We start from the raw sequence: 23,904 nt of genomic DNA on the forward strand, positions 1-23,904 counted from the left end.
AAATACTGAGGGACTGCAGATGGCATACTTGGTTATGTAGCAGTGCCTGAAAAATATTTCTTCTCTGCCTCCATCTGCTGGTAGGGATGCAAATCCCACTTGTCTGCACTGATCTGAGGTAAGAACAGGAACAGTCCATTCAATTTTTCAGAGCTTACCTGCACCTAAATGGACATGACATAGTATATCACCAATGTACAAAGGAAAATTAGTTTCTTACCTGATAATTTTCGTTCCTGTAGTACCAAGGATCAGTCCAGGACACCTGGGTTGTGACTCCGCACCAGTAGATGGAGACAGAGCAAGACCTGTCGGCTCAGTCATATATGACAGTGTGCCAGCCACAGCCCCTCAGTCTTACGAAATGTCAAAGTAGAAATATGAAACCAGTAACCTCATCTAAATCTAACATTACCAGGGAGCAAACAAGACCCCCACTGGAACAGAACTCCCCTAACCAAGGGAGCGAAAGAAGAAATCAGATTAGGCAATTAACCACGAGCGGACTCTCCGTTACTCCAAAACAGCAATGCGGGCGGGATCCTGGACTGATCCTTGGTACTACAGGAACGAAAATTATCAGGTAAGAAACTAATTTTCCTTTCCCTGTACGTACCAGGATCAGTCCAGGACACCTGGGATGTACCAGAGCCAACTTACCGAGGGTGGGACGCAGAGAGTCCCGCTCAGAGTACCCTCTCTCCAAACCCCCCGGTCTCAGTAGCCTGAACATCCAACCGGTAATGTCTAATGAAGGTATGTAACGACTTCCAGGAAGGCGCCCTGCAAATCTCTTGAGGCGAGACCTGAGAAGATTCCGCCCAAGACGCCGCATGGGAACGAGTTGAGTGAGCCCTGAGACCCTCGGGAACCGGTTTCCCCCGCACTAGGTACGCTGAGCCAATGGCCTCCTTGAGCCAACGGGCGATCGTCATGCGGGACGCTGCGGCACCTTTCCTTGGACCAGAAAATAGAACAAACAGATGATCTGACACTCGAAAAGGATTAGTGACCTCTAGATAGCGAAGGAGGGACCTCCGCACATCTAGCTTCCGTAAGTCCCTCGTTTTCGGATCCGAGGACTCCCCAACCGCGAAAGCGGGAAGCTCAACTGATTGATTCAAATGAAATGCCGACACGACTTTAGGCAAAAAGGAAGGAACCGTCCGCAAGGAGACCCCTGAGTCAGAAATGCGCAAGAACGGTTCCCTACAGGATAGCGCCTGCAACTCCGAAACACGCCGTGCCGAAGCAATCGCCACCAGGAATACGGACTTCAACGTGAGATCTTTCATAGTCGACCGCTTCAAGGGCTCAAACGGTGCCGAGCATAAGGAGGAGAGAACCCAATTGAGGTTCCAGGACGGGCAGGGATGACGCAATGGTGGACGGAGATGCTTCGCTCCCTGAAGAAAACGGGAAATATCCGGGTGCAGGGCCAGGGAGGATCCCCGCACCTTGCCTCGCAAGCAACCAAGCGCCGCAACCTGTACTCGCAGGGAACTGCCCGCCAGTCCTTTGGCAAGACCAGCTTGGAGAAACGCTAGGATATCGGAAACAGAGGCTGAAGTGGGATCCACACCATGCTTCACGCACCAGTCCTCAAAGACCACCCAGACTTGGACATACGCCAAGGACGTAGACTGCTTCCTGGACCTCAACAGCGTGGCTACCACTGCATCTGAGTAACCCTTCCTTTTCAAGCGATTCCTAACAAAAGCCATGCCGCGAGACAAAAGTGATCCGCATCCTCCAAACAGACGGGGCCCTGGCGGAGGAGCCCCGCGAACCCCTGGAGACGAAGGGGAGCGTCCACCGACAACTGAATGAGATCGGCGAACCACGGACGACGTGGCCACTCTGGTGCCACCAGAATCACTGTGGACGGGTGCAACTCTATGCGACGAAGGATCTTGCCTATCATCGGCCATGGGGAAACACGTATAGCAACACGTCCGTCGGCCAGGGAAGAGCCAATGCGTCGACGCCCTCGGCCCCTCTCTTTCGGCGTCGGCTGTAAAACCGTGGGGCCTTTGCGTTTTGCCACGTGGCCATCAGATCCATGTGGGGCACCCCCCATGTCCTGCAGATGAGAAGGAAGGCGTCCTCCGCCAGTTCCCATTCCCCAGGATCTAGGTGATGCCGACTGAGAAAATCCGCCTGGACATTGTCGACTCCGGCAATGTGAGACGCTGTGATATTGCTAAGATGTTGTTCCGCCCAGCCTATCAAGAGCTGTACCTCCTCCGCTACTAGTGGACTCCTTGTCCCGCCTTGGCGGTTGATGTAGGCTACGGTGGTCGCGTTGTCCGACAATATCCGAGCCGCCTTTCCCCGTATCAACGGCAGGAAGGACTGCAGTGCCAGGCGAGCCGCTCTGGTCTCTAGCCGGTTGATGGACCAATGCGCTTGAGTCTAAGACCACCGGCCCTGCACTGACTTGCCGAGGCAAACCGCTCCCCAACCGGAGAGGCTGGCTTCCGTGGTCACTACCGTCCAGTTGGGAACTAACAGGGACACACCACAAGTCAGGTGATCTGACACTAGCCACCATTGCAGGCTGTCCCTCGCCTGATCCGTGAGCGGCAGCGGACGGTGGAATTCCTCTGACACCGGCTTCCAACGGGATAGCAAGGATGATTGTAATGGATGTAGATGAGCGAACACCCAGGGGACCAACGCGAGCGTTGACGCCATAGACCCCAGAACCATCAGGTAATCGCAAACCAGCGGTAGCCGAAGAGACAATAACCGCTTGACTTGGGTTTGCAGCTTGCGCACGCGCTCCCCGGACAGGGACACCTGGCCTCGTTTCGTGTCGAAGATGGCTCCTAGATATTCCAAGGACTGGGTGGGAACTAGATGACTCTTGCTGAAGTTGACGACCCAGCCCAGGGACTGCAGCAGCTGGAGGACTCTGGCCACGGCCATCCAACACTGGTTCTCGGACTTGGCCCGGATCAACCAGTCGTCCAGGTAAGGGTATACCAGGAAACCCTCTCGCCAAAGCTGAGCTGCCACTACGACCATCATCTTCGTGAATGTACGAGGAGCCATCGCGAGCCCGAAGGGGCGTGCTCGAAACTGATAATGCCTTCCCAGGATGCAGAACCTGAGGAACCGTTGAAAAGAAGGCTGGATACCCACGTGGAGGTACGCTTCCGTGAGATCTAGCGAGGCTAGGAATTCGCCAGGCCGTACCGAGGCGATTACCGAGCGAATTGTCTCCATTTTGAAATGAGGGACGCGAAGGCATCTGTTCACCGCTTTCAGATCCAAAATCGGTCTGGACGTGCCGTCTTTCTTCGGAACGATGAAGTAAATCGAGTGACGGCCCGTGCCTTGCTGACTGACAGGTACGGGGGAAATGGCTCCCAAGCTTTCTAGGCGCCCGAGGGTCCCTAGCACAGCCGCTCTCTTCTCTGGATGCTTGCAGGGCGACACCAGGAACCTGTCTGACGGGATTCGAGCAAAATCTAATGCGTAACCGTGTCTTATCACATCGAGGACCCAGTGATCCGACGTTACCTTGACCCATTCCTCGAAAAATAACGTCAACCTCGCCCCGACATTGGAAACTACCGCCTGGGGTGGAGGCGAGGGATGGGTCAGCCTCATCTCATTGCGAAGCCTTGGACCCCACGCCTGACGGGGTCCCCCCCGGTCTACCGAATCTTTTTCCACGAAAGGACTGCTGCCACTGGGAGGACCGACCGGAAGACGACCGGTATGCGGGGCCCAATGATCTCTGAGGACGAGACTTTCTGCTACCACGAAAACAGGGCCTACTGGACAAGGAGGACCGGGACCTAGACCTGTCTTCAGGCAATTTGAAAGCCCTGTTCTCCCCCAGGGAAAGCATCAAATCATCCAATTCCTTGCCAAACAATAGCTTTCCCTTAAATGGAAGCGACCCCAGGTGAGCCTTGGAGGAGCCATCCGCCGCCCAGTTACGAAGCCAAAGGAGACGGCGCGCAGAGACAGCCGCAACCATGGACCAAGCAGAAGTCCGAAGGAGATCGTGGAAAGCATCTGCCCCATATGCTATCGCCGCCTCTAATCGATCCGCCTGCGAGGCTTCCTCTTCTGAGAGGCCCGCATTTGCCTGGAGCACCTGAGCCCAGCGCAAACTGGCCCTCATAGCAAAGTTGGTACAAATGGCGGCCCGGACCCCCAAAGCTGATACTTCAAAAATCTTCTTAGGTTGCACCTCCAGCTTCCGGTCCTGGAAATCTCTAAGGGCCGTGGCTCCTGTGACAGGGATCGTCGACCTCTTCGTCACCGTTGAAACCGCCGCGTCCACCTTCGGGAGCCTTAAAAGCTCCAACGCCTCCTCCGGCAGAGGATAGAGCTTGTCCATGGCCTTGTTCACCTTCAGGCCTAACTCCGGTGTATCCCATTCCTTAAACAGGATATCAGTCGACGAAAAATGGAAGGGGAAGGCCGCTGCAGAACCCGTGAGACCCAAAAGCACCGGATCCATATTAGCCTCCTGCCGGGCGACCACCGGCGGAGCTTCTATCCCCAGCTCCTGGAGAATAGCTGGGATAAGTGGGGCCAGTTCCTCCCTGCGGAAGAGGCGGACCACTTTCGGGTCATCGCCTTCCACGGCTTGCGCCCCTTTGCCTGCTCCGGGCGGGGTGGAACCGCCCCCTGGCATCCCCATGGCCCCCGCGGGGACTCCTCATGGGGATCCACCTCATCATAGGTGGAAGATTCGCTATCTGTGTCCTGTGGGGCACCCCGCGGGGTTTGTGTCCCTTTGGTGGGGCCTTGAGGAAGACCCGAGGTCCCCCTGGCTTTCTTCTTCTTCGGACTCGACTTGTGAGCCTCCGAAACTACTGCCGTCCTCCGCCTGCGCCTGCGGCCCTTATATTTAAGGACCTTGCGCAGCAACAATGCAAAATCCGTTGAAAAGGAAGAAGACCCGGAGCCGGAAGAATCCTCACTTGAACTAACCTCCCCGGGGGGCGCGTCCCCCCCCGCCGGTCTCAGCTGCGGGGAAAGCAGGGGGGGGGGGGGGCAAGACGCCATCTTCCACAGGCACCCGCGCGATTTCGCGGGCAGATCCTAAGATGGCCGCCACTCCCGCGCTAAGCGGGAAAAGATCCTCTGGCCCCTCCGATGCTGCTGCCACATGCGGCGGCGATCGAACCACACGAGAACGGCCCCCCTGACGCGGCTCGGACGGCCCCTCACCACCCGGAACACAGGACGCACAAAGGCCCTCCCTGGAAAGGCGCGTGCGTGCCGAGCCACATGCTCGGCAGGCCGACCCGCGCGGCATCGGAAACGAGCACGGCAGAAAACACAGATTCAAAAAAATAATAAAAAACCACCCCCCGGCAAGCGGCTCCCCCCCAAAGAGAACGAGACAAAGCCGTGAAGAAACAGAGAGCTGGCAGGCAGAAAAGCAAAGAAAACTTTTTTTTTTTTTTTATACTCGCCGCTGTCCACGGTCCTGGGGCCCTGTTCCAGCGGGGGTGAGTGAACCAGGCTCCCCGGTGTCACCCCCGACGCTGCCACTAGACCAGCCGGGTCCTCGACCCTGGCAGCGGCCTCAACCAGGGGGGGATGGTCCCCTCAGAACCTCCCAACCCCCCTGGGAGGCAGGGCGGACTGGACCTACTCCAAACCAGCACTTCAAAAATAAAAAAAGAAGCGTGTCTGGAACCTTAACTAACCAGCACTTTCAAAATTAAAATTATTATGATGGTACACAAAGCCCTACACAACATCGCGCCTCTCAACTTAACTTACCAACTCCAGCTACACACTTCCAAGAAACCAACCAGAAGCGCATACAAGAACCTGCTAATCACCCAGCCGGCAAAAACCTCACTCACCCAGCCGGCAAAAACCTCACTGAGGAAACGCACAATATCCACAGCGGGCCCCACACTCTGGAATTCACTCCCTCCAGACCTTCGCCTTGAACCCTGCCATAATACATTCAAAAAGAAACTAAAGACTTGGTTCTTCACACAAGCTTTCCCGGAGAACTAAGAGCAGGAAGAGCTAATACTTTATCAGTTCAGCCTATGACCAGACCCACCTGTCGTCCATAAGTTCTTGAAGAGCTCAGCATTGAATCTTAATCAACCTCGATTGTTTACTGTATTCTCCTCTAATCTCCTCTAATCTCTATGTTATCTGTTAAAATGTAAAATGTATTTATAATGTTATCTGTTAAAATGTTATCTGTTAAAATGTAAAATGTATTTATAATGTTATTTATTATGTTATTTGTTATAATGTAAGCCGCCCACGTGGCGACAGTTTTATTTCACTGTACACCAGTGTGATATGTATTTTATACAGGAACGTCGGTTTATAAAAACTAAAAATAAATAAATAAATAAATAAAATTAAAAACAAACCGAACTACCCCTAACTGACTAGCAGAACCAGGGCAGGCCGAGGCTGTGACTGCACGTGCACCATCTACTGGAGACAGAGTAAGACTGAGGGGCTGTGGCTGGCACACTGTCATATATGACTGAGCCGACAGGTCTTGCTCTGTCTCCATCTACTGGTGCGGAGTCACAACCCAGGTGTCCTGGACTGATCCTGGTACGTACAGGGAAATAGCACTTACTATTAAAGTGGTTTAATAACTGTCCCACTGGGGCAACACTAACTGTGAAAGGACAGTCCCCTGCAGGAGCCTTGCTGACATAGGAACTGGATTAGAGATGAATGCTTGCAACAATACAAATTTTCCCTAAACCTTTGTCAGTTTTACATTTTTTTTTTCTTTTTGAAAGAGACTGAGGAGAGAAAAAGCTTCGTGTTTGATCAGCAGTGCGGAAAAAGACTGAGGGAACAAAGGACACTAGTCCTCGCAGGAAGAAGCGCGTGCAGCTGCACAGAGCAAAGTTCTGTAACAGCTAGAATAAGCTCCGCCTCGAGGCAACCCGAAGGATGTCCCAGACAGCATGGCTAATTCAGCCCTGCTACCGACAGGAAAATAAACACTAATGCAGCACCTGAGGATTCTCACCAAGTAGTTCGCTTAAACAAAATAATCATTGTATTGTGGTGGGGAACTGGGGCACTCCACAAGGGCACGCTATGGGGCTGCACAAATCGTGCACGTCGATTTTGGCTGGCTTAAACAAATTACATGCTACCAAGACAGTTCTATCATTGCATCCAAGCCACAACAGAGCTTTTTTTCAACATATTCTTTATTGAAGGCTCAAGTGGATATTACTGCTGGAATTGTGCTGCCATAATAATTCTTTGTCAGAGATCAAAAGAAGGCAGAGGAAGGACCACATGTACAAGACAAAATGGAAAAAGATTTACTAAAAATGTATAGCTTAGGACTACTAGGCACTGTTGGTCTATCCTACTCTTTGTAAAGCAACATCCATCTATACTCACTGAGAATACAACAGACTGCATAAACAGATGTACCAATGTGAGAATACAAATAACGAGTCATACAAGCACAATGTATATAAATACTGTTTAGTAAGAAATTCCAAGCACCAAAAGCAATAACATCCTCACCTGTTGAAGTTGAGTAAGGACTGCCAGCGCTGGGACTTGAAGTTCTTTATGTTTTGGGCCTCATCCAAGATGAGATACTTCCAATTTTTTCGCCGGAAAGCCTGGTGGTCCTGCAGTACCAGCTTGTAGGATGTGATGCAAACATGGAAAGCATTCGGCTTCGTCCAGCCCTGAGGGGATATGGTGAGGGAGGAGGTTTAGAGCATGTCACATCACCTCCTCTAATCCAGAGCGCTTACTACTTTATTCTACACATTCAAAAAAGAGCACCAGAATACTCTCCCCAAATACTTTTAACAAACTTCCTAAATTCTCCACAGACAAAAGGACAAATCAGCTACACAAGCGGGTGACTCTGAGTGGAAAATCTTTCTGATCATGCACAGGAGCTCCTGTGCGAGTCTCCTCAGTTTTCAACTGTACAGGAAGGCAGGTGGGATTGCATTGCTGATTTGTCCTGCTGTCTATAAAGAGCACCTGTTATATATTTAGAAAATTTGTAATTTGCACTTAATCCATTGCTCAAGGCCAGCGTACAATAAAATTTATAAATAGCACAAACAAAATAAATATATTGCTAGAACTCTTCATGAACATTAGATATGCCATACTGGATCAGATCCAAGGCCCATGGAGCCCAGTATCCTGTGTCCAACAGTGGACAACCAAGTCAAGTGGCCAAACCAGCAAGTACCCAAACATTAAATGAAAAGATCCCAAGCTACAAATCCTTATTGATTAATAGCAGTTTATGGACTTCTGCTCTAGAAACTTATCCAAACCTTTTTTTAAACCCAGTTACATTAATTGCCGTAACCAAATCCTCTGGTAATGAATTCTAGAGCTTAATTATGCGTTGAATGAAAAATAATTTTCTCCAATTTGTTTTAAATGTCCTTGTATTATCTGAAAGAGTAAACAACCGATTTGACAGTTACCTGTTCAAGTCCTTTCATGATTCTGTAGACCTCTGTCATATCCGCCCCCCCCCCCCCCCCCCAAGTCATCTCTTCTCCAAGCTGAACAGTCCTAACCTCTTTAGCTTTTCCTCATAGGGGAACCGTTCCCTCCCCTTTATCATTTTGGTCGCCCTTCTCTGTACTTTCTCCAGTACAACTATATCTTTTCTGAGATACGGCAGCTAGACCTGCACACAGTATTCAAGGTGCGGTCTCACCATGGAGCAATAAAGAGGCATTATGACATCCACCATTTTATTCGCCATTTTCTGCCTAATAATTCCTAATATTCTGTTCGCTTTTTTGACCGCCACAGTACACAGCCGACATTTTCAATGTATTATCCCCTATGTTGCTTAGATCTTTTTCCTGGATGGTAACTCCTAATGTGGAACCTAACATTGTGGAACCACAGCAAGGGTTTTTTCCCTTATATGCATCACCTTGCACTTGACCACAAATTTCATCTGCCATTTGGAAGCCAAATCTTCCAATCTCACAAGATCCTCCTGCAATTTATCACAATCTGCTTGAGATTTAACTACTCTGCATAATTTTGTCTCATCCGCAAATTTGATCCCTGAGGTACTCCACTGTTTACCTTTTTCCACTGTGAAAACAGACCATTTAATCCTATTCTCTGTTTCTTGCCTTTTTACCAGTTTGCAATATACAAAAGGATATCGCCTTCTATCCCATGACTTTTTAGCTTTCTTAGAAGTCTCTCATTTATTTATTTAAAAGTTTTTGTATACCGCGAATTGGGCAGCGATCTGACTATCTAGGCGGTTTACAATAAAACATACATAATTAAAATGACAATACAATCAATATCATAAAATACATCACATTTACAGCGCTGGCTAATTCCTACAAAATATATCTAAGTTAAAGCAGCAGAGAAGTTTTCTATTAGAGATGTATGTGGACAATTAATGGAGAAATTACTTACCTGATAATTTCGTTTTCCTTAGTGTAGACAGATGGACTCAGAACCAATGGGTATAGTGTACTCGTGCTAGCAGTTGGAGACAGATCAGATTTCAATCTGACGTCAGTCCCTAGTACATATACCCCTGCAGGAAGTGCAGATCCTCAGTATTCTTCCTTGCAAAGCATTGTGGATATATGTTTGACTGACCGATTGATTAATTTGATTAACTTGTATAACTTCGTAACTATATAAACTTTATAACTGGATTAACTGGATTAATTTGAACTGGTCAATTGAGTATAACTGGAGACCGCCAGGGAGCTCAACCGAAAAGCGTCGACACCCAGCCGGGTGGAGACCTAGGTAAACGAAAAGAGGCTTACCCTTGAATCATTTGCAATTCCATGCGTGACGGCAGCCAAGGGCGGGCTGCTGAGTCCATCTGTCTACACTAAGGAAAACGAAATTATCAGGTAAGTAATTTCTCCATTTCCTAGCGTGTAGCAGATGGACTCAGAACCAATGGGATGTATAAAAGCTACTTCCGAACCGGGTGGGAGGCTGCCTGTGACCCCACTCAGTATTGCCCTTGCAAATGCCGTGTCCTCCCAGGCCTGAACATCCAGACGGTAGAATCTGGAGAAGGTATGGATGGAGGACCATGTCGCCGCCCTGCAAATCTCGGCGGGTGACATCATTCTTGTTTCTGCCCAGGATGCTGCCTGGGCTCTGGTCGAATGGGCCTTGACCTGTAGAGGTGGAGGTTTCCCTGCTTCTACGTAGGCCGCCTTGATGACTTCCTTGATCCAGCGGGCTATGGTTGCCCGCGAGGCTGCTTCCCCTAGTCTTTTCCTGCTGTGAAGGACGAAAAGGTGGTCCGTCTTCCGTACGGGTTCTGACATTTCCAGGATCTGGAAAGGATTCTGCCAACGTTGAGGTGACGCAGACTACGGGCTTCTTCCAAATTCTTCAGGGCTCCCGCCGACAGGAGTGAGATGGTCTAGTTCAGATGGAAGTGGGAGACCACTTTGGGAAGGAATGACGGTACCGTGCGCAGCTGGATGGATCCCGGAGTGAACCTAAGAAAGGGTTCACGGCAAGACAGTGCTTGTAGTTCAGAGATGCGTCACGCTGAACAAACTGCCAGTAGGAAGACAATCTTCAGGGTCAGCTGACGGAGTGATAGCCCTCAAAGAGGTCTGAAGGTGGTTCCAGACAGGAAGTCCAAGACGAGGTTGAGATTCCACAAAAGTACCGGCCACTTCAGAGGTGGACGAATGTGTTTGACTTCTTTCAGGAAACGTGACACATCAGGGTGGGAGGCTAAGCTATCGCTCTCGCCCCTGGTGCCGAAGCATGCCAGTGCTGCCACCTGTTCCTTGATGGAGTTGAGGGACAATTCTTTCTGGAGTCCGCTCTGTAGGAACTCCAGCATCACAGGAACTTTAAGTGAACGTATCTTGATGTCGTGATCTTCGCACCAGGCTTCAAATATTCTCCAGATCCTTATGTATGTTAACGATGTGGAGAACTTGCGTGCTCGGAGGAGGGTGTCTATTACCGCCCCCGAGTATCCGCTCTTCTTCAGGCGAGCCCTCTCAATGGCCAGACCAAAAGAGAGAATTGAGCTGGGTCCTCGTGGAAGATCTGACCCTGTTGTAGCAGGTCCCTGAGAGGGGGCAGGGGTAGAGGGTTCCCTGCCAGCAGTCTTCTCATGTCTGCGTACCACGGTCTTCTTGGCCAATCCGGGGCCACCAGAAGAACTAGTCCCTTGTGTAGCTGTATCTTGTGAATGATTGCGCCCAAGAGGGGCCACGGCGGGAAGGCGTATAGTAGGGTCCCCCCGTGGCCAGGCCTGCACCAGGGCATCGATCCCTTGGGATTGTAGATCCCGCTTGCGGCTGAAATATCTGGGTACTTGGGCGTTGGTTCTGTTCGCCAGCAGGTCTATTTCCGGTGTTCCCCACCGGTTTACTATCATCCGGAAGGCTGCGGGAGACAGCTTCCATTCTCCTGGGTCTAGACTTTCTCTGCTGAGGAAGTCCGCCGTGATGTTGTCCTTCCCGGCGATGTGGGCGGTGGAGATCTCCTGTAGATTTGCTTCCGCCCATGCCATTAGTGGGTTTATCTCCAGTGACACCTGTTGGCTTCTGGTTCCCCCTTGCCTGTTGATGTAGGCAACCGTTGTGGCGTTGTCGGACATCACTCTGACCGCTTTGCCTCGGACTCTTTGGGCGAACCGCAGGCAGGCGAGTCTGACTGCCCGCGCTTCTAGGCGATTGATGTTCCATCCTGCCTCTTCTGTGCTCCACTGCCCTTGGGCAGTTAATTCCTCGCAGTGTGCTCCCCCCATCCCCGTAGACTGGCATCTGTAGTTAGCAGAGTCCAGGTTGGGGATGATAGTCTTGAGCCTTTGTTCACGTGGCTGGGCTGCAGCCACCAGTGTAGTTTGGGCCGAACTGTGCCCGGAAGGGCTAAGCGTACGGTATAGATGTGCGACCGTGGGTTCCAACGGGACAGCAGTGAGTGTTGTAGAGGCCTCATGTGGGCCCTTGCCCAGGGGACCACTTCCAGTGTGGATGCCATCAGCCCTAGGGCCTGCAGGTAGTCCCATGCCGTGGGGCGAGGGTCGTTCAGCAAGGATTGCAACCGGTTTCACAGTTTTGACCTCCTTGTGGGAGTCAGGCTGACTGTCTTCCTTGGTGTCGAAGTGGACCCCCAGGTACTCCAACGATTGTGAGGGCTGCAGGGAACTCTTGTTCGTGTTGACCACCCATCAGAGGCTCTCCAGTAGAGACTTGACTCTGGATGCTTTCCTCTGGTGACTTCGCCCTGATCAGCCAGTCGTCCAAGTAAGGATGTATGAGGACTCCTTCCTTCCGCAGTATTGCCGCCACTACCACTATCACCTTGGTGAACGTCCGTGGTGCTGTGGCTAGCCCGAAGGGTAGGGTCCGGAACTGGTAGTGATGGCCCAGGATCTTGAAGCGTAGGTAACGCTGGTGTTCCCGATGAATTGGGATATGCAGGTACGCCTCTGACAGGTCCAGGGAGGTGAGGAACTCTCCCGGCTGTATTGCCTTTATTACGGATCTCAGGGTTTCCATGCGGAAGCGGGGGACCTTCAGGTATCGGTTTACGGATTTGAGGTCCAGGATTGGTCGGAACGTTCCCTCTTTCTTGGGAACGAGAAAATATATGGAATAATGACCAGAGTTTATCTCCTGAGGAGGTACCGGAGTTATGGCCTCGAGGGCCAGTAGCCTGGCCAGTGTAACTTCCACTGCCGCCTTTTCGGTGGGGTCGTGGCAGGGGGATTCCACAAACTTGTCCGGGGGGGGTGCGTATGAAGTCCAGGTAGTACCCTTCCTGGATGATGGCTAGGACCCACTTGTCCGAAGTTATCTCGACCCATCTTTGGTAGAATAGGGCCAGTCTGCCCCCTATGGCTTCCCTTGGATGGGTCGGCTGATTCTCATTGCGGAGAATCAGCCGGGCGCTGTGGCCGAGCTGTTTCCCCTCTTGTTGTGCTTGTTCTGAAAGGACTGGTTCCTGCCCGAAGGGCGGGGCGCCTGGTAACTGCTCCTGTATGGGTTGAAGCGCTGCGAGCTTCTGCCCCTGGAGGCCCTGGAAGGCTGTCGTAGGGCTCTCCTTGACTTGTCTTCCGGAAGGCGCGGTACTGGAGATTCGCCCCATTTGCCCGCCATCTTTTCTAAATCGCTGCCGAACAGAAGTGTTCCTTTGAAGGGCATCCTTGTGAGGCATGTTTTGGAAGATGGGTCGGCCGACCAGCTTCTGAGCCAGAGCTGTCTCCTGGCTGCCACCGCCGATGATACTCCTCTGGCCGCTGTGCGTACGAGGTCTGAGGCTGCATCCGTTAGAAAGGATAGCGCTGGGTCCAGGATATCTCCCGGGGTGCCGTTCTTGGCCTGGGATAAGCAGGCACGTGTCACCACGGTGCAGCAGGCCGCAATCTGAAGAGACATGGCGGCTACGTCAAATGACTGTTTAAGCATGGCTTCCAGCCGCCGATCATGCGTGTCCTTGAGTGCTGCTCCTCCCTCTACCGGAATGGTGGTGCGCTTGGAGACTGCGCAGACCATGGCATCCACTCTTGGGCAAGCGAGCATGTCTTTGGTTGCTGGATCCAGGGGGTACAAGCTGGCCAAGGCCCACCCCCCTTTAAAGGCAGACTCTGGGGTGTTCCATTCCAGGTCAATTAGCTGTTGCGTGGCTTGCAAGAGCGGGAAATGACGGGAGGTCTGTCGAAGGCCTTCCAGAAATGGGTTCTCCTCGGGATCCCCCTGGGTTTCTGAGTCCGGAATCGCCAGTTCCGCCAGGCATTGGGAGACCAGATCCGGGAGCTCCTCCCTTGTGAAGAACCGTCTCATGGTTCGGTGGGGTTCTGTCCCAGGGGGAGTTCCCCTTCTTCTAGGGGTTCGAATTCTTCTTCTGAGATGTCCGTGCCCCCAAAGGTGGGACTACTTGGCGGTAAAGGCCTATGCCTAGGTCTTGAGGGGCCTGGAGCATAGGAGTCCTCCTGCGACATATGTGGTTGGTCCGCCCGGGAATCCGTTTGCATTCGGACAAAGGCGTGAATCCCCTTGAAGAGTTCCACCCAAGAAATAGACGAGAGGTCCACACTGAGTGGCGCTGCTTCCCTGGGAGGGAGTCCCGTTGGGGGTTGCTAGTTCCAGGGAGCCCCCTGAAGAGCTAGTCCCCGGCCCTGGGCGAGGCTGAGCCTGTGGTGGATCTCCCAGGGCCTCCTCGCATTGGGTGCATAAGGCATCGGCTTCCTGGCTCTGGGCGGCCCTGAGGTGGCATGCTGAGCAGAGGCCTAGGGATTTTACTTCAGTTATTGGAGGTGTCGAGGTTGCCTGCGCGTACACGTTTCGCTCCGGAGCGCCTGGCCGTGTGCGTGGAGGTTGTGCGCGTATCTGTGTGCTTAACCGGGGTTTGTGCACGTATCTGAGCGCTTAACCCGGGGTGTGCGCATGGGTAGTCGAGTGCGCGTAGTCCATACGACCGGGACTTGCGCGCGCCGCTTATGCGTCCAAGTGTTCTTGTGCGTATAACTTACGCGCAGAGGTAGGTTTGTGCGCACAGGTAAATTTTGTGCGCTCAGCCGGGCGGCGATGTGAACGGCGAGATTAAGGCCAAGATGGCGACGGCGACCATGCGGGCAAGATGGCGACTACCTCGGAGGGTCTCCACGTGGGTAGGCCCTTGGAAATGCCGGGGTCTGGCCCTGCTAGGGCGGATCAACCCGGTGGCGCTGGCTTCGGCCGATGGCCTGCGCTCGTCCTCAATCCTCGGAGACCGGCACAAGTAAAGATTTCTGCCTTACCTTATCTTCGGCACTTCCCGGTCTCGACCTGGGCGGTCTCTGGCTGCGGGGGGAGAGGGCAACTACCTTCACCGCCGCTTTTGAGGGTGCACCCGCTGCCTCTCAGCCGGGCCCGAACTCCTCTCACTCGGGGGCTGTAAGTCCTCGCCGCGATTCGGCCGCTGGACCGAGGCTGCCTCTATGCCGCGCCCGATCCTTCGGGGGCTAGGTCCCGCATTGTTTCGCAGACTTCATATGCGACAAGGCGATAGCAAAAGCCAGAAGAATGCTGGGCTGCATAGAGAGAGGAATATCGAGTAAGAAAAGGGAAGTGATTATCCCCTTGTACAGGTCCTTGGTGAGGCCTCACCTGGAGTACTGTGTTCAGTTCTGGAGACCGTATCTACAAAGAGACAGAGACAAGATTGAAGCGGTACAGAGAAGGGCGACCAGAAAGGTGGAGGGTCTTCATCGGATGTATTACGAGGAGAGATTGAAAAATCTAAATATGTACACCCTGGAGGAAAGGAGGAGCAGGGTTGATATGATTCAGACTTTCAGATACTTGAAAAACTTTAACGATCCAAAGACAATGACAAAATTTTTCCATCAGAAAAAAATCAGCAGAACCAGAAGTCATGAGCTGAGGCTCCAGGGAGGAAGACTAAGAACCAATGTCAGGAAGTATTTCTTCACGGAGAGAGTGGCGGATGCCTGGAATGCCCTTCCGGAGGAAGTGGTGAAGTCCAAAACTGTGAAGGACTTCAAAGGGGTGTGGGATAAACACTGTGGATCCATCAGGTCTAGAGGACGTGTATAAAGAGGAGGCAGGAAAACACTGCATGGAGCGGCAGTAGCCACAGAGGCATTCACGGAGCGGGATGCCGGTGGCCAGTGGTTGGTGTTCCACCTTCACGGAGCGGAAGGATGGAGGTCAGACTGCTCAGCCCTAATATGGCAGGCAGCACAAAGGGAGTGTCACTTGAGCTTCTTTGCAGCTGGGGCCATAACACACTGTAGCTTGTGCATTCAACCGGATAGTGATTCTCGAGAACACACAGACCCGTCTCGGCGCGCATAAATGTAAGCGGCTGGATGTGCACGCACTTATGTGCGTGTTAGGCACCCAAATAGCCAGCCCACACCACATGTACCAACAGACAATGGGGAAAATGGCGCCGTCACGGCCTACCATGTGGGGAGTCCACAGAGCCTGAAGCAGGGCCTGGCCCATTGGGGGACCGCTCAACCCACTCAGAAGAGCAAGCTTGCTTACCGTAAGCAGTGTTTTCAGTGGATAGCAGGGTGATTGTCCTCCGGTCCTCTAGGTGACGGAGCTCCTTAAAGCACACAGAGATGGTTCCCAGTCTGCTTCAGTTTGTTTCCCAAGGTTGCAGTTGCACAGTCCAGAGACTTTCCAGGGAAGTGGGCGGGTTAGCATGGCTAATTCACCCTACTATCCACAGAAAACACCGTTTACGGTAAGCAAACTTGCTCTTTTCTGCAGATAAGCAGGCTGAATTAGCCATGTATTCTGGTGAGTCCCCAGCTACCAGGTTGGGCAACCCGCGGTTCCTGGAAGCGATGGTAAACCGTTCCGGTTCTTATTAGAGGCATACTCAAGCTGTCACAATTGCGGGCAGACTCTTTGGGGTGTTCTGCCGAAGAATGGTTCAGCTCCTTGCTGCATCCATATTTGTCTGCCGGTTAAGGCAGCGGTGAGAGATAAAGGTGTACGGCGATGACCACGTGGCGGCTTTGCATATGCTCTGAGTAGGTAGTTCATTTAGGTAGGCGATAAATGCTGCCATCGCGCTGGCTTAGTGAGCCTTTGGTGATAGGTAAGGTCTCTGCCCTCTTGCTGTGACAAACAAGCTGTACTAAGTAACCCGAAATGATATGTCTCTCCCAGAGACTGGTAGTCCGGGAGCATTTGGGTTAGGACACGAAGTTGAGGCTCTGTCTCTTGCAGTATGCTAAGGCACGCCTACAATGCAGCATGGGAAGCCATCTTTCCTACTCAGATTTAAGCAGCTTCGAAAAAGCTGTAGTTGAGGCAGAACTCCAATACCACCCTGGGAGGAAGGGAGGGTGAGTTCTAATGTTACTGTATGAAGATGAAAAATGAACTCCCGCTGGCAGTTCAATGACTCCCCTTGCTAGTGTTAAGGCGACCAAGCGGTGCTTCATGGGAGATGTCTCCTATGGCTACTGACTGTGGACCCAAGGGTGGTGGTATCAGTTGTTCCGGAATAAGATGGAACCAAACCCCTGGTGGTGCATAGACCGGTGGACATAGCTGAAGAATGGTCTTCATGACAGTGGAGATTAACGGGTGGGACAGCACCCAGGAACCTTGCGGGGAAAGCGGTAAGCTGCAATGCTCTGACATGTACCCTGACGGATGCTGATGCTAGTCCCATCTGATATCACAAATGAAGTTATTCCAATAGATGCTCCTGGGTCAGAAGAGAGATCAGCTTTTAGTTCTCTGCCCCAACCTGAATGCCCGACCTGCTTGGACTGACAATTCCTTCTGTCAGACATTGTCCTGGAAGATACCCGGACTTCTTGGAGTAGTCGCTGTAACTTCAGGTATGGTAGTGTTGTCCTTTCAGTTTCCTGCTATGTGCCAGAGCAGGACCACATAGAATTGAGAAGGAACCTGCCCGTAACAGTTGAGTTTGGGTCAACAAGCAAGTGAGACAACTGTATTTTCGTTGTCATGATCATCCCAGACTTCCCAGGGTGAAGCTGGTACTATCCACCCTTATGCCTCCTATGATGGGGAGGTGGAGCATGCTGAAGCATAGTAGGCTCCCTGTCCGTGTAACTCCCGATACACCCTACTTCCTGATGATTCGTCTGCGACCGGACTCTCTTCCTTCACTTGTAATGAGTATTAATCTGGCTTGTTTCAGTAACCTATCTTTGGAGCACCCAGCTGAATTCATTGTTGAGTAGGTATTCCTGGAGACGTCTGAGGATGCAGCCTTTGTTGTAACCTGCTCTCCACATCCTTGTCGGCATTGTCTCACCTGGCTGGAGGTGCAGATGATGTACTTCCGCTATGTTCCAATCCCATTGTCACGGACTCAGAATTAGTCTGTAGGCTGCAGCATCTAAGAATGGATTTGGTGCAACCCATGTCTTGTTACTGCAGAGGAAGGTTCCTGCATTTAATTACTATATTTTTTCCTTTCTTGAGAAGGGTCATTCCCCTCAATAATTCTTTGATAAGGGTGCCCTGGAACGGCAAGGGCCAGCAGGGTGCCTTATGGATTGGCCATGATGCTCCTTGGCCAGACCATGAACACCCCATGAATGGGTACAGGGGTTGAACAGGCAGTCATAATTTCCTATTGACCATTGGTTCCCACTGGATTTTGGTGTCTACATGCGACATAATGAATTTTAGGGGAAATCTTCTGAAGTGCAAGACAGGACATGGTCCTGCTGAATGTGAATCATCCTTCTCCTTACCATGAACAGTTAAACCGGCTTGGGTATCCTAACTCCTGTTAGGCGTTGGGTGTTGCATCAGTGGCTCTACTTTAGTGACGCAAATCTGCCACCTACTGTGACTGCAGGCAAGATTGCAGGAGTATGGATCTCTGAGGATCAGCCCCTAGCCCCCGTCCTTGAGGTATTCCTAGTCAGGGTGGGGATCTGTTCTAATGTCCATAATCCCCTGACCATCCTAGACTACAAGTGCGGGAAGCAGAACCCCACCAGTTTCCTAGGGGAACCGGAATTCTCCCAATGTAGTATTGCTGGAGATTTTGCGGCAGAGGCTGTTACTAGCATAGTCCACCTGTGGTATCTGAAGGTCCCCTTTGGGGTATACCTTGCACCACCTACCGCAGCCCTGCGCTGCCGCCTTCTGGAGGTTATCTCCAAGGATTGCAAGTGAACTGAACCAGGCCATGCTGAACGTTTGACTGTAATGGTCCTTGCTGGTTGTAGTCGTCTCCAGTGCCCCATCAGGGGCATGGCCCTATCCCCCATAGCATACTGCCCCTTGGGGTTGTTATCCAGGTGGCAGCATAGATTTGACCTTCAAGGGCTGAGGGCACTCATGCAAGTACTGTATTGTATTCGGCCTCACCGCCTGGAATATGCGCTGTATAGAGTCTCCCAGGTGCTTAGAGTCACTTCTTGTGGGGGTGCCTGATCAATGTAGTCTCCCTTTCCAGACTCTACCAGAAAGCAGAGGTGCTTACCTTAACAGGTGTTCTCCCATGACAACAGGATGTAGTCCTCACATATGGATGACATCACTAGATGGAGCCCAGTCAAAGTTTCTAGAACTTTTGACTGGCACACTGAGCACGCCCAACATGCCATGATCCCTGTGTCCACAGGGGTCTTCCTTCAGTCTCGATTGTAGCAAAAAGCGCAAGCGAAAAAATAAAATAATAAAACGTTTTGGACCCAACTCCGCGGTGTGGCAGGTGGGTTTCGTGAGGACTACATCCTGCTGTCCTGAGAGAACACCTGTTACAGGTAAGCAACTAACTCTGCTTTCTCCCAGGAAAAGCAGGATGGTAGTCCTCACATATGGGTGATTAGCAAGCTACATGGTGACTCATATTACAACAGGCCAATAGCAGACAACTCGTGCAGCAGGCACAATAATTGGGGTGCTATTGGCAAAGATGAGGCAGCCTGAAATCACAGCAGGTGGTTGTGGAAGAAGTTGGGGATTATACTGGAACAAAGTTCTGCAAGACAGATTAGCCAAAGGCAGAGTCTTGATGGACTTCCTTATCTAAGCAGTAGAGGGCTGCGAATATGTGAAGAGAGCTCCATGTCGCAGCCTAGCAAATGTCGGCAATTGGTACTTAACGATAGTGTGCTACCGTTGTTGCCATGCACTCACCCCTGGACAGGAAGGCCTGCTTCTTCATAGCAGAATTCGATATAGTCTGCTAGCCAGATGGAGAGAGTTTGTTTGCATACTGGAACTCGCAGCTTGTCTTTGTCAAAGAAGCAAAGAGTTGGGTGGATTTTCTGTGGAGTGCAGTGTGGTCTAGATAGAATGCCCCACCCCACCCCCTCCTTCCACAAGTTATCTAGTTATTTGCTCTGTTTTTGAGCTTATGTTATACACTGTTCCTTGTAAAGGCTCTGCCTATATATCCTTGTTGTAAGTTATCTGTAAACTGGTATATAAAATTAAATAAATAAAATAAATAAATGCAAGTGTACATTTACAGTCCAAGATGTGCAAAACCCTCTCGCCCTGGTGAGAGGTGACATCACTGGACGGAGCCCTATCACGGAAATTTTTCTGCCAAAGTTTCTAGAACATTTGACTGGCACACTGAGCATGCCCAGGATGCCATGATCTCTACAGCCACATGGGGTCTCCCTTCAGTCTCATTTGTAGCAAAAGGTGCGAGCGAAAAATAAAATAAAACATTACATACCCAACTCCGCAGGGTGGCGGGTGGGTTTCGTGAGGACTACATCCTGCTGTCCTGGGAGAACACCTGTTACAGGTAAGCAACTCTGCATTCTCCTAGGACAAGCAGGATGGTAGTCCTCACATGTGGGTGATTAGCAAGCTACAGGTTGACTCATATTTGTTTGGACCAACAGTGTACAACTTGTGCGACAAGCACAACAATTGGTGTACTGTTGGGAAAAATGAGGCAGCCTGAAAATCACAGTAAATGGTTGTGGAAGGAGTTGGGATTATACTAGAAATAAGTTCTTCAAGATGGATTGGCCAAAGGCAGAGTCTTGACTTCCTTCCTTGTCTAAGCAGTAATGTGCTGCAAATATGTGAAGAGAGCTCCATGTTGCAGCTTTGCAGATCTCAGCAATCGGTACTGAACAGTAGTGTGCTACTGAGGTTGCCATGGCTCTTACTGAGTGCGCCTTCACTCGGCCCTGGAGAGGAAGGCCTGCTTTTTCATAGCAGAATTCGATACAGTCTGCTAGCCAGTTGGAGAGAGTTTGTTTGCCCACTGCGAGTCCCAGTTTGTTTTTGTCAAAAGAAACAGAGTTGGGTGGATTTCCTATGGCCTGCAGTGCGATCTAGGTAAAATGCAAGTGCATGTTTACAATCCAAGGTGTGTAAAACTCTCTCGCCCTGGTGAGAGTGAGGCCTTGGGAAAAAGGTGGGCAAGACTATAGACTGATTCAAGTGGAAGTCCGTTACCACCTTGGGAAGGAATTTAGGGTGAGTACGTAGGACCACTCATGTAGGAACTTGGTATAGAGTGAGTATGCGACTAGTGCTGGTAACTCACTAACCCTTCGTGCAGATGTAATGGCTACTAGGAAGAGAATTTTCCATGTAAGAAATTTAACATCGCAGGAGTGCAAAGGCTCAAACTGGGAGAGTATGAGCCTTGTAAGTACTACATTTAGGTCCCATTCAGTGACTGGTGGCCGTAGAGGGGGCTTAAATTGTAATAGGCCCCTCATGAACCTACTCACAAACGTTTGCGCTGTTACCAGGGCATCGCCAACTCCTTTGTGGTACGCTGAAATGGCACTCAGGTGTACCCCCTCACCGAAGAAGTCTGGAGACCAGAAGCTGAAAGGTGCCAAAGATAGTCTAATAGAGATGGAGAAGGGCAGGAAAAAGGGTCAATACCTTTTTGCGTGCACCATATGGTAAATCTATTCCACTTAGAACGATAGGATTTTCGTGTGGAAGGCTTTCATGAGGCTACAAGCACTTGAGAGACATCAGTTGAAAGGTTGAGCGGTTGCAAGATCAAGCTTTCAACATCCAGGCTGTGAGGGATAGGGTCTGAAGGTTCGGATGGCGTATGAGTTATGGCTGAGTTATGAGAGTGGGTGCTGTGCCCAGGCGAATATGTTGTCTGATCGAGAGGTTGAGAAGCATGGGAAACCATACTTGTCGAAGCCAATACGGGGCTATGAGTATCATTGACCCTTTGTCCTATTGTAGCTTCACAAGGGATACGCGTATAGGAGGCCTGAGTTCCGGGGTGAGCGAAGGCGTCCATGGCTAACTTATTTGGTTGTCTGTGCAGGGAGCAGAATTTGTCCACTTTCTAATTCAGTTCGGACACAAAGAGGTCTATTGTTGGTTGACTCCAGCGTTGAAAGATACTGATCGTTACCATAGGATCCAGAGACCACTTGTAGGGATGGAACTGTCAGCTGAGGCGATCTGCTACCACGTTCTGCATGCCTGCCAGATAAGTGGCCTGTAGATACATGGAGTGTGCAAGGGCCCAGTCCCAGATCTGCATGGCTTTTTGGCAGAGGAGATAAAAGCCTGTGCCGCCTTGCTTGTTCACGTACCACATTGCAACTGTGTTGTCTGTTTAAGAACAGTCTTGTGTGAAAGGCAGTCCTTGAACGCATAGAGAGCATAACGTATGGCTCGAAGCTCTAGGAAGTTGATCTGAAACGTTGCTTCGAGTCGTGTCCAAGTACCTTGAGTTTTCAGATTGTTCACATGAGCTCCCCAACCCAAAGGTGGATGCATCTGTGGTCAAAGTTATCTGTGGAACTGGTTGCTGAAAAGGCAGACATGTTAGCAAGTTGTCTTTGCTCGTCCACCAGAGAAGCGATAAACGTAACTGGTGGGTTACTTGGATCTGGGATGAGAGCGGTTGAGTGGCTCGGAGCCAATGAGATTTCAAAGTCCATTGAGTTATTCTCATGGCCAGCCTGGCCATAGGAGTGACGTGGACAGTGGAAGCCATGTGGCCCAGCAAAGTTAGGAATTGATGGGCTGAGGTTGTTTTCTTTGTGCGCAGAGTTACAACTAGTCAGGAGTGTGTTTCTGCGCGATTGTTGGGCAGGAAGGCCTTCGCCATTGTGGTGTCCAAATCTGCTCCGATGAAAGTAAGGAGGTGAGATGGAGTCAGGTGGGATTTTTGGTAGTTGATGAGAAATCCGAGTCCAGTAGATTGATAGTGAGCTTGAGGGCATTGAGAGCTCCTTGTTTGGATTGGCTCTTGATGAGCCAGTCATCCAAGTAAGGAAAGACATGTATGCTTCTCTTGCATAGATGGGCCGCAGCCACTGCTAGGCACTTTGTAAATACACGGGGTGCCGAGGCAAGTCCCAAAGGAAGGACCCGATACTGAAAGTGTTGACACCCCACTAGGAAGTGCAGGTACTTGCGATGAGGTGGGAATATTGGAATGTGAGCGTAAGCATCTTGAAAATCCAGAGAACAGAGCCAATCTCCTTTTTGCAGAAGGGGGAAGCATGGTGCCCAAGGACACCATCCTGAATTTTTCTTTTCGTAGAAATCTGTTGAGACTGCGAAGGTCTAAGATATGGCAGAGGCCGCCTGTTTCCTTTGAAATGAGGAAATGGGAGTAGAACCCTCTGTCCTGCTGTGCCTGGGGAACAGGTTCCACAGCCCTGGTGCCCAGAAGAGTGGACAGCTCTGACTCTAGAAGACTTGTGTAATCTCTTTGCATCCACAGAGGATTGGGTGGTAAGTCCAGGGTACCAGGAGAATGTTTAGATGGTAATGTAAACCGATGTGATATCTCAGATCGAATGTCTGTATATAAAAAAAATAAATAAAAATCCCTGGGTTATGATGGATATAACCCATTGGTCTTTGGTAATTTTGAGCCAGTTGGTTATGAAGTGGCAAATTCGACCTCCTACTGGCAAATCTGGTTTTAGATTTATGGCGTGACTGCTGTTTTCTGAATATGCTTCATAAACCAGAGGCCTGGCTTCTTTGTGGTGGTGGGCTGGGGCCTGGATGTTTTGGGCTGTCAAGGATTTGTTCTCTGAGACCGCCTAGTAGTCTCACACGAGATGCAGGTGGGTAGTATCTGCGTGGATGATAAAATTGCTTTCTAGGGTCCCTTCTAGTGGATCTTCTTGCAGAAGAAGGGGCCTCGGTAGTCACTATTGATAATTGCCGCAGGGTCTCACTGCATATTGTATCTTGTCGCCGAATAGGTTTTCACTGGTACATGGTAAATCGGCAAGTTTGTCTTGGACTTCAGGTCTCAGATCAGAGGATTTTAGCCAGGCCCACCTCCTGGTGCCGATTCCTGTTGCTGACACACGAGAAGCTGTTTCAAAGGAGTCATACGCAGCACAAACCTCATGTTTACCAGCCTCAAGGCCTTTATGTAGTATGGCGTTGAGACTATCTTGCTGCTGTTGGGGAAGTGAGTCAGTTATTTCTTGAACCTGCT

General features: G+C 50.9%; 1 protein-coding gene across 1 annotated transcript in view; it reads right to left on the bottom strand.

Annotated features, from left to right (window-relative positions):
• SRCAP (Snf2 related CREBBP activator protein) overlaps positions 1-23,904 on the bottom strand; it is an 845,719-nt gene that overhangs the window by 441,968 nt on the left and 379,847 nt on the right. Inside the window, 1 exon segment of the mRNA XM_029606814.1 lies at positions 7,519-7,688. Coding sequence (XP_029462674.1) covers positions 7,519-7,688 — 170 coding nt within the window.

This window comes from Rhinatrema bivittatum, chromosome 6 (genome assembly GCF_901001135.1).
Source record: "Rhinatrema bivittatum chromosome 6, aRhiBiv1.1, whole genome shotgun sequence".
NCBI classification, from domain to species: domain Eukaryota; kingdom Metazoa; phylum Chordata; class Amphibia; order Gymnophiona; family Rhinatrematidae; genus Rhinatrema; species Rhinatrema bivittatum.